At 46.9% G+C, this 14,329-nt stretch overlaps 1 protein-coding gene across 11 annotated transcripts in view; it reads right to left on the minus strand.

Annotated features, from left to right (window-relative positions):
* The window catches only part of MAPKAP1 (MAPK associated protein 1), a 105,672-nt gene that overhangs the window by 2,956 nt on the left and 88,387 nt on the right, over positions 1–14,329 (minus strand). For 10 of the 11 annotated variants that reach the window (XM_054220172.1, XM_054220167.1, XM_054220170.1 and 7 more), the window contains one exon: positions 11,361–11,498. The exons of the other annotated variant lie outside the window; for it this stretch is intronic. In XM_054220172.1, coding sequence (XP_054076147.1) covers positions 11,361–11,498 — 138 coding nt within the window. The remainder of the gene's footprint in view (positions 1–11,360; positions 11,499–14,329) is intronic. 11 annotated transcript variants of the gene reach the window in all.

Consider the following 14,329-nt stretch of genomic DNA (forward strand, 5'->3'; position numbering starts at 1 on the left):
TTTAAGGCAAGTGGTGGCTTACAGGAGCAGCTGAACTCTATTCAATAAAGTTCGTTTTCCCATCACATCCCCACTGCAGGAAATGCAAAAATCTATCAAATGGCTAGTTAGCTCCCGTTCCGCCCACGACTATATTTCAGCCGAACTACCACGTTAGGACTACTTTATGTAACTATTCACCGTATAGCCATCACATGCAGAATATAAGTGCTATATTTAAAACAAAAGGCCAATTAACCCCAGAATCACCACTCCAACAACCTCTCCCCAAAACGTCACCCAAACCTACCCAGTTGCTCAGGGCAAAGGGAAACATCACCACTGTAAAATACACCAGGATGCAGGAACGATGCTATAAATAGACGCTCAAACCCAGGAATCTCACTTCCTACAAGCAGGACAATCAAAATTAAAGTATAACTGTAATTTTTATCTGCGTAGCACTTTGCCGGCTGGCCTCACCGCTGCTCGATCCCAAACGGAGGTTTGAAGTGATGGAACAGACGCGAGGTGCTGAGCCCGGCCAGGCTCCCGGCGCGGCAGCCACCGGCCTGGGACAGCCCTGCGGCGGGACGGGAGGGACGGCTCTACCTGCGAGGTCTACGTGCAGAACATGGAATAACGCACAATATCCTTCACTTGTATGGATTAAAATTAAGCATATTCCATACATTATACATTTCCACCAGTTTTCAGTTCAAAGGCCCAAGTTAGTAATCCATAAAGTAACAGCCACATTACTGTAAATTCGGGTCTTTTCTGGAGGAAAGCTAATTTGAAATCTTATTTACATTATCTTATTCTCCAGATTTCCAAAAAGTGACTGATATATGCTCAGATCTGTGGCCAGAAAATTTGAGATGCGAGTATTTTATTGTGGCATGTTAATTAAACACCATTATGATGCACTAATCTGGAATATAAATTCTATATTGAAAAATTGGCTAATAATAATAATAAAAAAACCCCTTTAAATCATTTGACAAATGATGCCTCGGTGGTACTAAAAATGCGGGAATTCCTAGCTGGGAGCTCATCAGTATGTTAATGCATGCACGCCCGGCTCTGCGTGGGACTGAATTCAGCATCTTTATGATTCCAAAAGTGCCCGTGCACCTTTCCTGGGGACAGGACACAGCACCGCGCCCCACCAGCTACCGCAGCTTTTTGGACATTTGATATTACACAGTTACAGAAACTGATTAATAAATATGAAAATGCCACAAAACATGGTCTGGGGGATTAGAATCATAGAATCACAGAATGGTTTGGGTTGGAAGGGACCTTAAAGCCCACCCAGTGCCACCCCCTGCCCTGGGCAGGGACACCTCCCACCAGCCCAGGTTGCTCCAAGCCCCGTCCAACCTGGCCTTGAACCCCTCCAGGGATGGGGCAGCCACAGCTTCTCTGGGCAACCTGGGCCAGGGGCTCACCACACACAGAGTAAAGAATTTCTTCCTGATATCCCATCTCAATCTCCCCTCTTTCAGTGTAAAACCCTTCCCCCTCGTCCCATGGCTCCCCTCCCTGATCCAAAGTCCCTCCCCAGGTTTCCTGGAGCCCCTTTAGGGACTGGAAGGGGCTGGAAGGTCTCCCCGGAGCCTTCTCTTCTCCAGGCTGAACCCCCCCAGCTCTCTCAGCCTGTCCCCACAGCAGAGGGGCTCCAGCCCTCCCAGCATCTCCGGGGCCTCCTCTGGCCCCGCTCCAACAGCTCCGTGTCCTTCTGCTGGTGGTGCCCCAGCGCTGGAGGCAGCACTGCAGGGGGGTCTCCCCCGAGCGGAGCTGAGGGGCAGAACCCCCCGCTCGCCCTGCTGCCCACGCTGCTGGGGATGCAGCCCAGGCTGCAGGGGGTTCTGGGCTGCCAGCGCACATTGCCGGGGCATGTTGAGCTTCTCACCCACCAACACCACCAAGTCCTTCTCCTCAGGGCTTTTCTCCATCCATTCTCTGCCGAAGAAGATTCTTTGGTTTGGGTCTTGGAAGTTCATGGGATGGTTCTTGGTGTCGATCAAGACTCCTGTCACCTGGTTTAAATGCTTCTCTCCGCATCTTCTTCCACCCAAGAAGCCCACTTGCTCCACACTGACCTCCCCTTGCCAGCTGCTTTGGAGGCTGCTGCCCCCAGCACAGACTGGTTGGTAGGAAAGGCTGGGGGACTTGGAAAGTGCCGGAAGCCAAGGAAGAGCCTTACACCTCACAGCTCCTCTCTCCCGACCGGCTCTCTGCGCCCTCGCTGGCTGTCCTTCCCTGAGACGGGGCGGACACACCACGCACACTGCCCCCACCACAGCACCCGGGGCTCCCCCACTCGCCTCCCCCAGAGCACGCACCCACCTGCTCCGTGAAGCCAATGGTGACACAAAACCCCTCAGCGTGTTCATGCACACAGGCGGGGAGCGGCTGGCTGTGCGGCGCGGCAGCCGCCATGGTGGGAGCGGCACGGCCTGCGCCGGGCGCAGAGGCCCAACGCGCTGCTGCCCCGCCGGGCACCACCCCACAGGGTGAAATATTAACATGAAAATTAAGTGGGACCACAGCCTCCATCATGCCTGACAAACAAACCCTCCCCAGTACTCCCATCTTTCTTTTAAACCGGTGATTTACTCCTTTCTGGCAGAATTATTTGTACAGCTGACAGAAGCAGAACACAGAACTTTATTTCGAGCACTTATTTTAGGATTGTGAGGAGTCAGCTCTTTTGATGACAATTAGAGCCACAGCTGCCAATAACAATCCCGACGTGCCCTGGCGCAGGAGGCAGAGCTCACCCTGCTCCCCCGGGGAGCCCAGCACTGCCCGGTGCCACGCCAGCGCCGCACACCCGCTCCGGCACAGCACGCCAGGCCGCCGGCTGCTGCGGCACAGCCACGGGCAGTGCTCGCGCTCCCGGTCCCGCTGGCACGGGGCGGCTCCGGTCCCTGCCTCCCTGGCGAGGCGCTGGCTGAGCCATTCACCCGCACCCCAGCACAGGCTCGCGGGAGCCGCAGGGGACGCGGCACCGCCACGGTTGTGCACAACCCGCCGCGCAGGCGGCATAACCCAGTCCCTCGCCCTGACGGGTGATTTAGTGGAAAGAAGCTGAGAAGACTTTTCTTTGGAAAGCCCCATTACAGCATTATGTTTATGTGCGCCGTGTCCACATTACACTATTTACAGCATGAAATATTAGTTCATTGAAATCATAACTGGCACTTTGCTCTGCTACTACTCTAGCCAGATGGAATTTATGAATTGTGAGATTGATTTCCATTTCCAAGAGTGCTTAAATATGTGATGTACCTCTTTCCAATAGAGCACCACCCCTGACAATTCAGAGATCAATAGGAACTTCAATGGTTTTACATTTCCATATAAGAATATCTGGTAACAAACAGCAGCAGCTCAAGTGGCGTCTACCGCACATGATGATAGGATTAAAACAAATGCAGATCTTGCACGAACGGCTTCATTACTACGACTCCTACATCAACAACCGTTTGGTGTCCTTTAGCTTGCGGGTCTGAACACAGCGTTCAACTCCAGCATGTGCCGGCGCCGTCTGTCACTGCCCTGCCCCGGGGCCGGGCAGAAGGGTCCTTAGTGTCGGCCTCTGCACCGGATGGCGAGGGTGAACGGAACAGGGGGAAACCTCAATATTTTGCAATCAGAATTAATCAGCTGTACGATGGAAAATGCATGTTATTCCCAGCTATGTTTACCTGTTAAAACATTTATGGAAGGCAAATGAACTGACAGGAGCTCATCTGTTACCACAGGCGTTTGCCGTGCTATAGCAGAGCTCAGCAAACCCGTGCCGGTTTCGTGCCGGTGCCCCGTGCCAGCCCCGTTCCTGCCGTGTCCCCCCAGCCCGCGCCGAGCTCGCCCCGCTGCGACCTCCAGGAACCCACATCGTACCACGGGCGCCCTTTGGCCTCGGCTCCGAGTGCGGATAAATCTTGTCTAGCCCTGGCACACTAATAGGTTCCTGTGTGGCTACACCTGGAGAAAAGCCGACAGCAGACTCGGGCAGAAAGGCAAGATGCTAATTCACTGCAAATTCACTGAGGAGAGACCATTTGCTCTTTCAGCGCCACATCTTCAGTTCAATCGTTTGGCATATCTCCTCATTTTTAACAGTAGAATCCTGCCAAAAAAGTGAAGGCAGAGGCTAGTCGCGGCATAACCAACCATCCCCCCAGACGCAGCGGCACAGCCAGCTGCAAACCTGCTGCTCACCCTCCTCCTCTCCCCTGGGCGCAGCCCTGGTGGAACTGAACTCCTGCAACCCCCGCCCTGCGCTCCATCCCCCGGCCCTCAGCGCTTCTGCGCTGACATGCAGCAGGTGAGAAATATTGCTGAATTACAGCTTCCAGAACTACTGACTAAAATGTGCTTATGCAGTCATTGGTAAATCTTGGGCTAATTTCTAGCAAGTTACAATCTTGGGAAAATACACAAAAATTCTGCAGTCCGCCATGCTTCACTTCATACAGGTGAAAAAGATTTTCACTTTTTCATCTGTAATGTAATGCAGTAATACAGAGTCTAAAAAATACACTTTTTTTTTGCCTGGAAACAGTGGAAGGATGTGAATTTGCACAAGAAAAGATGCTTCTTTTTACTAAATCTGCCAAGACTAGAAACAGTTTTCCTTCTTCCTCTCCCATGCCCCCATTGAGACTGTATCAAAAACCTCTCTTTTGCCAACGCCAGTCTTTAAAACAGTATGCACTGAATTAAATCACTAATTAGATGGAGGATGAAAAGAATATTCATGAATTGGACAAAACAGAAAACAAACACCGGGAAATGCAAATTTATGTTAATTTTTCAATATACCTTGATGATTGCTTTGTCATTACAGGGCCATAAGGCAGAAGTCAACAATTAAGAGTTATTAGTGGAATAAATAGCTAGAGAAAGACCTCGCTGAAGAACAAAACACTTATGGGCATCATTTGCCATCATCACAGATTTTCACCATTTCAGAAATTGTGACTACAACAGGATCAAACCTTGACGTCTCTTCTCACAGACTCAGAAAGGATTGCAAAGAATTAGAAACATACTAGTAAAAAGGCAAGGAATGATGAAAATAAAACACACACAAGCAACGTTTCTGTACAAAGGCAAATTAATTAAAACACCGCATGAAATGGGGTAACCTCTGCTCACCATTTAACCTAAAAGCTCTGGGGAGGGACTCTGCTGTTTGAAGTCCACACGCGCTGCCTCAAAAATGATGCTGTGACCCTGGAGCAGGGCCTGAAGGTCCTACAGAAATGAAGTGTTGGAGCACCATCAAAACACCCATCCGGACAACCTCTAATAACAAGAAAACTTGGAATTTTTCTTCTAGGAGGGTGTCATGAGCTGCACCGCAGCCACAGCTGGATTATCAGGGATACGGTACCGAGCTCGCTTAGCAACACGGATTGAACAGGAATGTTGTCCTGAGTGTAAAAGTGGGGTTAAGCCCATTTTATACAAGTGATATTTATCCGAGAGGTACGTATTTTAGAGGTGATGTCTCCAGAGGTAGTGAGGGCAGTCAAAGTTACGGATGAAATCCTGACCCCGCCAATATGGGTGGAACCACTGGTGAGCTCCGGCTGCACGCCACGTCCCTGCGATGGATCTCCTTCAAACCAAGGCATTACCGAAGTGGGAACAAACGATATGAATGTTAAAGAAAAAAATAATAGTTGTAGTCCTGCTGGCTTGCCCCGTTCTCTCAGGGAGCAGCATATTTCATGATCGCTTTTCCTACAGCTCAGGTCTTTATATTCTACTGTAGGCTTATTATAAAACATTGCTATTAGTGGATGTTTTGTTTCCAGATGTCCCGAAAGCAGAGTTGCAATTAAAGTGCTGCATACATCCACTTTTATGTCAAACTGTGGTAACTATTCACGCATCTGGATTTTTTTTTCCCCAAAGCCTTTTGTTTCTTCTTCTAATTATTATCAAAGGCAGAATACTAATAAAGATTTTTGCAAGAATGGTGAAAATTGAGGTGGAACTGGGGGTTGCCCAAAACCTCTTCACCAGCAACCTTGTTTGGGAGAAAAGATGATAAATAAATCAAAATGCACTAAGCAGTGTTTCCACATGGCAATCGCCTCCTTCATTGCGTCTGCACCTCATCAATCACGCCATTGTCTGCTTGAAAGGCGAGCCTTGTAAATGTCATATCCACTCAAGCCCAAGGAGAAGCGAATCAAAATGCAGCAAGGAGTTTTAATTGGATAGTGTAATTAAACTAAAAAACCCCAGCAGAATAGCTTTGACAGGATAGATGAAGACCCCTTTTAATAGGGCTACAAAACATATTTGTTAAAAGGATGAGGCAATGCGCACTCCTGATTGTGCTCCAGAGTACTTTTACGAGAAGGCTTCGATGGGGATGGGTTAATGCGCTGCCGCCCCGCCGGGGGGACAGGAGAGCCCAAACCCCCCCTGCCCCTTCGGCTGCGGGCGAGGGGGTGCCCTCCTGCCAGACCCCAGCCCCGGGCGAGCACGGCCCGGGACCCAACGCCAAACCCTCGTGGCTACTCCCCAGGTCCCCGACACCCCTGGCGTCGCTGGGGCCTGGGTGCCCCAGGTCCCCGACACCCCCGGCATCACCAGGGCTCGGGTGCCCCCCATCCCAGCACGATTGGGCCCTGCCACGGAAAACGGGGAACATGGCAAAGCCCCGTGCCATCTGCGCCGTCGCTGCCGTCCCTCTGAGGCATCCACCTGCTCGGCAAACCCACGTCCACATGCGCTCGGACTCATCTCTCTGTTACACACTTTGAGATTTCTTTCACTCTGAGCCTGAAGTTTGGGAACATTTTCTCAGCTGAACCCATTTTTTTTACCTTTTGACCAGAATCTGTGATTAGTCTCGTATCAAGTACGGATTTTCTTCCGTAATTTCACACACCGCATTATTCACAGCAGGAGCTCGAATATTAGGAAATTCCACACAACATTTTGTGCACCATTTGCAGAGCACACGGATAATTGTTGCCTCTCTGCTCTGCCTCCACTGCAGGGCTCTGAGCAAATGTGCAACGTCTCTATTTAAGCTCCCCGAGCAGCAGGAATCCATGCCTTCCCAATGCTTTCTGTATGTTTTTAGTCCTTTCACAACCCAATAATGAATTCATTAAATTAGTATTACCCAACATGCATAATCTGGAGGAACTGGATACTGAATTAAAACATCAAATACCTTTAGCTTTAAACGAAAACTACATAAAAGCGTTTCAGGCATCACTTTGGCTATCACTTACAGCCAGTATGAATACTGCTAGAAAAGCTATTTTCGTGCAGATGTGGAATTCAATGGGAAAGACTGACTCGTGTAGCAACATCAATCAAAACGTCGGCTCCGCTGGCAGCTCTCGACAGTAAGGCAGGTTCAAAGGTCACAGGATAAAGAAAAAGCCAAGCTCTGGTTCAGCTCTAATATCTCCTCGCTAGAAGTCTTGCAAAGGTACCTACCCCCCTTCTGTACTAGGCGGCTTTCATTAATCTTCTTGCCATCTTTTTTAACTAGTCATGCAGAACCGCTCGATAGCGAGACATATAATGGGGAGGCCCTGTGCCTATTACCAGGTTAACACTCTGTTAAGCCCCAGTGCAACAATGGAATAAGAATTTAAAGGAAATCTTAAGCTGCAGGGTGCAAAGCAGGCAATTAAATTACAAACTGAAGTTACCAATGTACTCCGTGACCTACAGAACACCTTTGTTTAGACTACCTTAATATTAAGGATATTTTGACCTACCAACTGAGATGTATCAGCTTCATTAAAACAAATGAAAAAAAAAGCAGAAAAAGGATCATGGAGAACGTTTCTTCAGTGTTTCAAGTAAATTATCAAATAAATCTGATTTCTGCAGCTATCGTGAAATACACACGAATGGAAGAACCCCATGTGTTTTGAAAACTGTCAGTGAGCCCCAGCACCGCTCAGAGACTTGCCCCGCGCTCTGCTTGCCCCTCCACGCCCCGGCGCTGGCTCGGCGCTGCTGTGGCACGGTGCGGAGGCAGCCTGGTAGCCCTGGCCCTCGGGAGGGACGGCCACCACGCGTCCATCACAGCCACGCTTGGTCCACAGTGCACTTCGTAAGAAGGCAGCAGGCAGTGACACTGAAGTTTCTCTCTTGTCCAAGTAATGTAAGAGACATTAACAGAATCAGATTTCCTTTAAATTACACTATTGCAAAGGGATATAATTGTATTAAATGTATTATGTTGCTTCCTTAAGACTTTATATTATGTACACTTAATTGAGATACAAAGCTCTTTTCAGCTATAAAAATGACAACTACTTTATTAAGGCTTAAATCTTATTTCTCAATGATAGGATGCTTCCTTTCAAGACTCAAAACATCGAGAATCTCTCGTGATAATCAGACGGAACCTGATTTAAACAAGCCGTTTATACACAGTGTCTTCAGGTTCTAATGGCATTTGATCGAGCCAGTAGGGCCATTACCTCTTCCCTCTGTCTAAATTCAGGGAGTCTGATTTAATTTACAAATAAAAATTCAAATGCTGACCCAGGCCTACTACAAGGGCAAACAAAAAATCATCAGCCGTTCCTGCCTACAATACCCACACTAATGGCAAATTAGACGCCAAAGCTTTCTGTTTTCATTTTCTGTTCTCACGGAACTCGGCTCAAGTTCTGTGAACTGGCAGCACAGGGAAGGGAAGCTTCAGCCCATCCAGAGCGACTCCGAGTCCATCCGTAAATATTCACAACACGTCACCTCTGAAGATGTTGAGTCCTTTAACGCTCACACAAGTGCCACTAAAGCTTCACCGCATGAACCTGTCTTTTCAGAGAAAACTAACAGAACATAAGCGTGAGCTCTCCACTATGTTGATACACAGTTCCTATTTTAACTTTTCTGCAGAAAAGTGCATGTAAAAAGTCTGAAATCTCTTTAATTTGCAGAAAGTAAGAGCTAACTGAATATTAAACTGTGTTAATTATCACATTCAGAGGAACAACTGTCGCAGAAACCTCCAGCTATGCTGATCACGGCGACCAAACTCCACTCCCAACAGCCCTTGCCCTTTCTAAAAATATGTAAGGTCACGTTCGGAGGCTCCCGCAAACCCTTCGCCCCTCTGCAGAAGGACAAGGAGTCAGCCTAGCGACGCGGGACTCGGCTTTGTTCTAACCCCAACCACCAACGCCTAGGGAGGGCAGGCAGCTGAATAAAACACACAGTGTTTTCGCCCGGTGTAACTGTGCGAGCTTTGTTACATGTGCGGAACACTTCCGAAAGACGAGATGGAGCATGTCTGTGTTACAAGAGATAAAAATATGAAAACAAAATATATTGCAGAACTTGAAGACCTTATCTTTACTCAGCCTCTCTTTCTTTGCAATAATTCATTCAAGGAAGATCCAGGAATAATTTTTGATGTAAACTCTGCTACAAACATATATCACTATGCTGATAAAAATCACAGACAAAACTTGTGAAATACAGTGAGTTTCATTCCTTTATGCTACTAAAACTTTTTTCCATTTAAAATTCAAGAGATAGTGATCTGCTGTTAAGAGTTCCCCAAAATGTATCATTCTGAGATGTCACACTAAAAGTCTCTTCTACTGGTCTAAAATAATGACTTTTGGAACATCTTTAGTGAATCGGGAAGAGGTCAGCAGATTTCAGGACGAATTATTTTCACCTTTCAGAACTATGCTGAACGCTTATTTAATAAGAAAAGTTTATGATGGCCATGTGAAAATGAGTAAATAAAAAACCTCAGTATCATAAAGGTTGCCTCTGTCGTAACCTGTCAGCATCCTCTCCAAAGTGACCGCGGTTCTTCATTCAATGGTCTCCACGGGAAGGTACTGCCCTTCCACCACGGGGCTCTATCTGGGGGTTGAAATCCTGTCCCTGATTTCTGCCTGGGTTGGCAGGATTTGGGTACAAACATAACTCCCCACAGCAGCAGGTGCTGCCTCTGGGGCTGAAGAGCCCCGTCCCCCGCAGGATGCAGTCCTGGAGGTTGAAGGACAGCTTGAAGGTCTCAGACTCTCATGCTGATGGAAGCGTGAGCTGGAAACCTCAGCTTGCAAGGCTGGCTTTTCGGATACAGCCTCGTTTTGTGGGCACAATTTTACCACCACGAGTGTTTGCATTTGAAATGAAATGTGGCTACAAGCCCAGAGGTGTTAATAATACATTTATAAACGCAAAACTGCACCTAAAGACAACCATCACACGCTTTGGGCTGCCTGGTCACCAGGGAAGTCTCTCCTTGGGATCATGCCTTCCCAAGGACCATGAAATCTTGCTGGAGAGACAGAAAACGAAAACAATGACTGGACTAAGAACATGGAAGTAGGAAGGGGTAATGAAGGGGAGAAGGATATAGTTCAATAATTGCTGATAAAATCTGTGGCAGCCATAAATTTACTCTTCCAAGAGAATTCAACAGATCATTACCTCTGTAAATATGTATCACATAATTCTCCCTCTCTGTCACCTTGCAGATAAGTACTTAATACTGAGCATCCCTACCCTGCAAAAGCACAAGTGTAATAAAAGCCATCTGAGCTTTTGAACCACAGTTACTTTTTGACAGTAGATAGTTACATTTTGGCACCAGCGGGAGACATTGCCCAACTCCCGCAGGGCCCATCTTGTGCTTTTTAAAACAAATTTTACAGCTACAGACTCTCATTACTCCACTGATACAACCAGCAAAAGCACCTGGCTTTTGAAGTCGCGCTCTGAACACAGCAAACTGACCGCCGGTTGACGACCGGCTGAATGGGGATGTCCCCCCGTCCATCACCGTCCCCCCCAGCTCAGCCTTTGCCACTGGCCAGGAACTGCCACGGCTTTCCCCAAACTGAGCGCTTGGAGCGGCGCGTCCTGATGCCAGGGATCCTGCAGCCACGGCTGAAGCAAATTTAGACTGCACTGATACTTACTGTATGTCCGAGATCCTCAATTGCACCTAAGAAATTATTTAAAACCAGTTGGGATGTTACGAAGTTCAAAAAAATTGCAATTATGTCCAAACACATATTTGACTTCTGTGCTATGGGGCTAAAGAGCAGCCAGGCAAAGGCAGCGTTTCCCTGGCACAACAACGTTAGCAGCTACGGACAGGGGACAAGAAACGCTCCTCGTGATGCCATTAGCTGTACGCAGCATTAAAAGGACACTCATCAAATGTGTCTCTGTTTATGTTGTGTTCTCTATAACAGAATCGAGTCAGATTAAAAACATCCTATGATGAATAAAATACACCTATAGAAAGAAAAGGACATGGTGGCAATAATTCTTTGGACATCTAGCACACACAGGGAGGGAGAGAAGAGAGAACATAAATAAAAAGGACTACTCACTTGGGCTTTTTTCTTCCGCAAGGTCACAGGCACAGAGGAGTTCAGAATCGATTGAAATGGGCTTCTGCTTAATCCAAAACTTAGTGCTGGCCTTCTGATTAGTAACAGGGTCTATCTCTACCTTGTCTCCAGAAATACCTGAGATGAGAAAGAATAGAGAGCCACAACAGTGATCTGTTTAAGCGATTTCATATCAGCTGTTTGACACACTTTATAAATCTTAAATGGGATGAAAGTATATTGCCCTTTTGGGCTTTTTGAAAGCACAGGGGCTTTTGAAACCAAAAGCAAATGCTTATCAAACTGCACCGATAATCTGCATTTTATTCTCCTGCACGAGCATACCAACAAGAAAGAAATAACACAGAAAGAATTCTTCTCAACACATACAGAGCTCTTCTGGAAGCAGTAGCTACACGAGCTGCAAGATTTATAAAAAGATACTGCTGGTTTTTCAATCATCACTATTCTCTGTAATAGACGCTATCGCACACGGTCCCTACGCAGCATCTACACTACATCCTCCATAGGAGAGGACAACACCCATTCGCAGCATTACAGAGACGCTCTTTGTGTTGCCCAGATACTCATAGACAAAGACCTGCAGTCCCAGAGACCCTGTGCGTTTTTACACTGCTGGCATTTTAAAGCCAGCTCTAATTAGGCTGCTCCGAGCGCAAGCTGAGGGTCTGCGGAGCTCCTGGCATGGGCGCCGCTTCCCAGCCCGGGCGTCCCCAGATGGCGGCGGCTTCGCGGCTGCTGCGTGGAGGTGACCTGGGCACGGCCGCGTCCGACCGCAGACCCCCCGCCAGCGAGAGCAGGGAACTCCTCTGTCGTCCCCCCACACGACACTCCCGGCGTCGGGCGAGAAGGGCCCGTCCAGCAGGAGGCTGCCGGGGCGGCCGAGGGCTCACGGCGAGCCAGGACCGGCCCGGACACGCGCTCTATTTTATAGCCAAATTTATCTCCATATTGCAAAGCGAAAGCCCTGCTACGCCACACAGATGAACAGAAGCTCATTGTTCGGTAGCTGTTGACGCGACGGAACAAACTTCCCAGTGTGCTTTTTACATCAAGATGTGTGGAGCCTTAAAAATAATTACATTTCTTCCGTCATGAGTTATGGGTGAAGTTCATGAGAAAACGACAAAAGGAAGCAATACAGGAAAAAAGTATTTAAACATCATTTAACTCTCACATCTCTGGAAAAACAGCAGAGATAACCTTTTCCCTCTAGAGGGTTTTGGCTCCGATGCTTTCAAATGCATTGCGTGTGCCTCGTCTGAAGCACGAGAAAACCTAAAGGAGCTGATGATAACACTTTGTGAGACAAAATAAAGGAAGATGCCACACATGTAACGGCTCTCCCAAGCTCTCAAAATTAACTCAATATTTCTTAAAGCCTGGTCATACGGTCATGGTTCATTTGTATTTTATGCAACTCTAAAATCAAAGCGTGTGGACACCTGCAGTGGCTTCTCCCTGCAGCCCCTTCTGCTAGGACAAGGCCACCTTCGGTTTAACCCTGGCTATTACGACAGGGTACAATAACGCCACCACCCCCACCCCCCTGCTTCTAGTAATCCAAGAATGCGCTTTGTCATTAAACATACGTCACATCAGAGAGATCACATTTCAATTAAGCACCGTATCAAGAGTCCAATTAACACAAGGACTGCTAGAACTAGCTAATTTGAGCAGGCTGATGCTGTATCTGGAGCCCGTTTTGTTTTGTAATTTAATTTCGGGCAGATTATTTAAAATCGGCGCTGTTATTTCACTGTAATCATTAATTATTCAAAGTCGCATTTTCTGTAGTTTAAGGAAAATATGCAAAGGTGATGGTACAAGTTCTTATTTTCCCACTGAAGAAAAGTCAAGGTAAGTTCTAAAAATAACGGTGCAAATTCTTTGTGTTCCCCATCCCTCCCCTCTAAAAATGTCACCCCTGGAAATATCCTTAAAAATTTTTCACTGTATGGTCCTGCAACTTCAGAATTCACAGTCAGTCAATATTGTTAATGCACCTTGTTAATTTGATAGGATTTGTCAGGTAACTCCACTGGAAAATTATATAAAACTGTTCCAGATGAACAGATGATAGTGACATGAATTAAAGTGATAGAACAATAGTGGAATATAAACCAGAAATGACACCCAAAGTGGCTGTTGATTTATTGCCATCCTGAGTTTGGTTCTGGGCTTCCATGTATATTAGTGCTACAAATCTGGGTCCATTTAGCAGCGAGATGCTCATACATACATCACCAGCTCCTGCTCCAAGCCAAGGTCACTCCCCATTGCATCAATCTTTTCAGCAGAGGCTACTTCACCAAGCATGGATTTTGTAACCATCTCAGATGTAACAGACTTCCTCCTCTTTCATCTTTTTTTTATCATGTAAAATACACTTTAACTTCTATTATTTTTATCTGCAAATTGTTGCTGTATACTTCATCCATTATTTCTGTATCTCGACGTCGCTGGCTTAAGCTCACACACATCCAAAGAGCACACTGACAAAGGATGTTGTCTTTTTTGTGTTATTGTTCTCACAATCTGTATGTGTTGAAACCTAAAATCAAAACAGGATTATGTACGTGGCTGCTGCAGTCTTTGTATCGCAGCGCAAATTAGTCATACTCAAAAACCAAGTAAAAATGCTTCTTCTACTATTTTTTTAATTCACTAATTTTATCAAAAGAAATGTCATCGATGTGTTAGTGCAGTAACACTGTTCTGTTCTTCTTTCCTTTGTTGGGGTCTGCAGCTGCCCCCCCTTTCCTGAAACACTTGCCAGCAGTAATTTTCCAAGACAATATGCTTCTTTTAGTTTTGCTAAGGCGATACACAAGCAAATGTGTCTTATTCCTTCACAACATGATAGAACCTTTGTAAAAATGTTGAGAGTGCTAGAGTAAGTACATTACGCTTTAATACGAGCTAAAACATAAACCCCCAGGCCTTAA

The sequence above is a fragment of the Rissa tridactyla genome, chromosome 14 (genome assembly GCF_028500815.1).
Source record: "Rissa tridactyla isolate bRisTri1 chromosome 14, bRisTri1.patW.cur.20221130, whole genome shotgun sequence".
Classification (NCBI taxonomy): domain Eukaryota; kingdom Metazoa; phylum Chordata; class Aves; order Charadriiformes; family Laridae; genus Rissa; species Rissa tridactyla.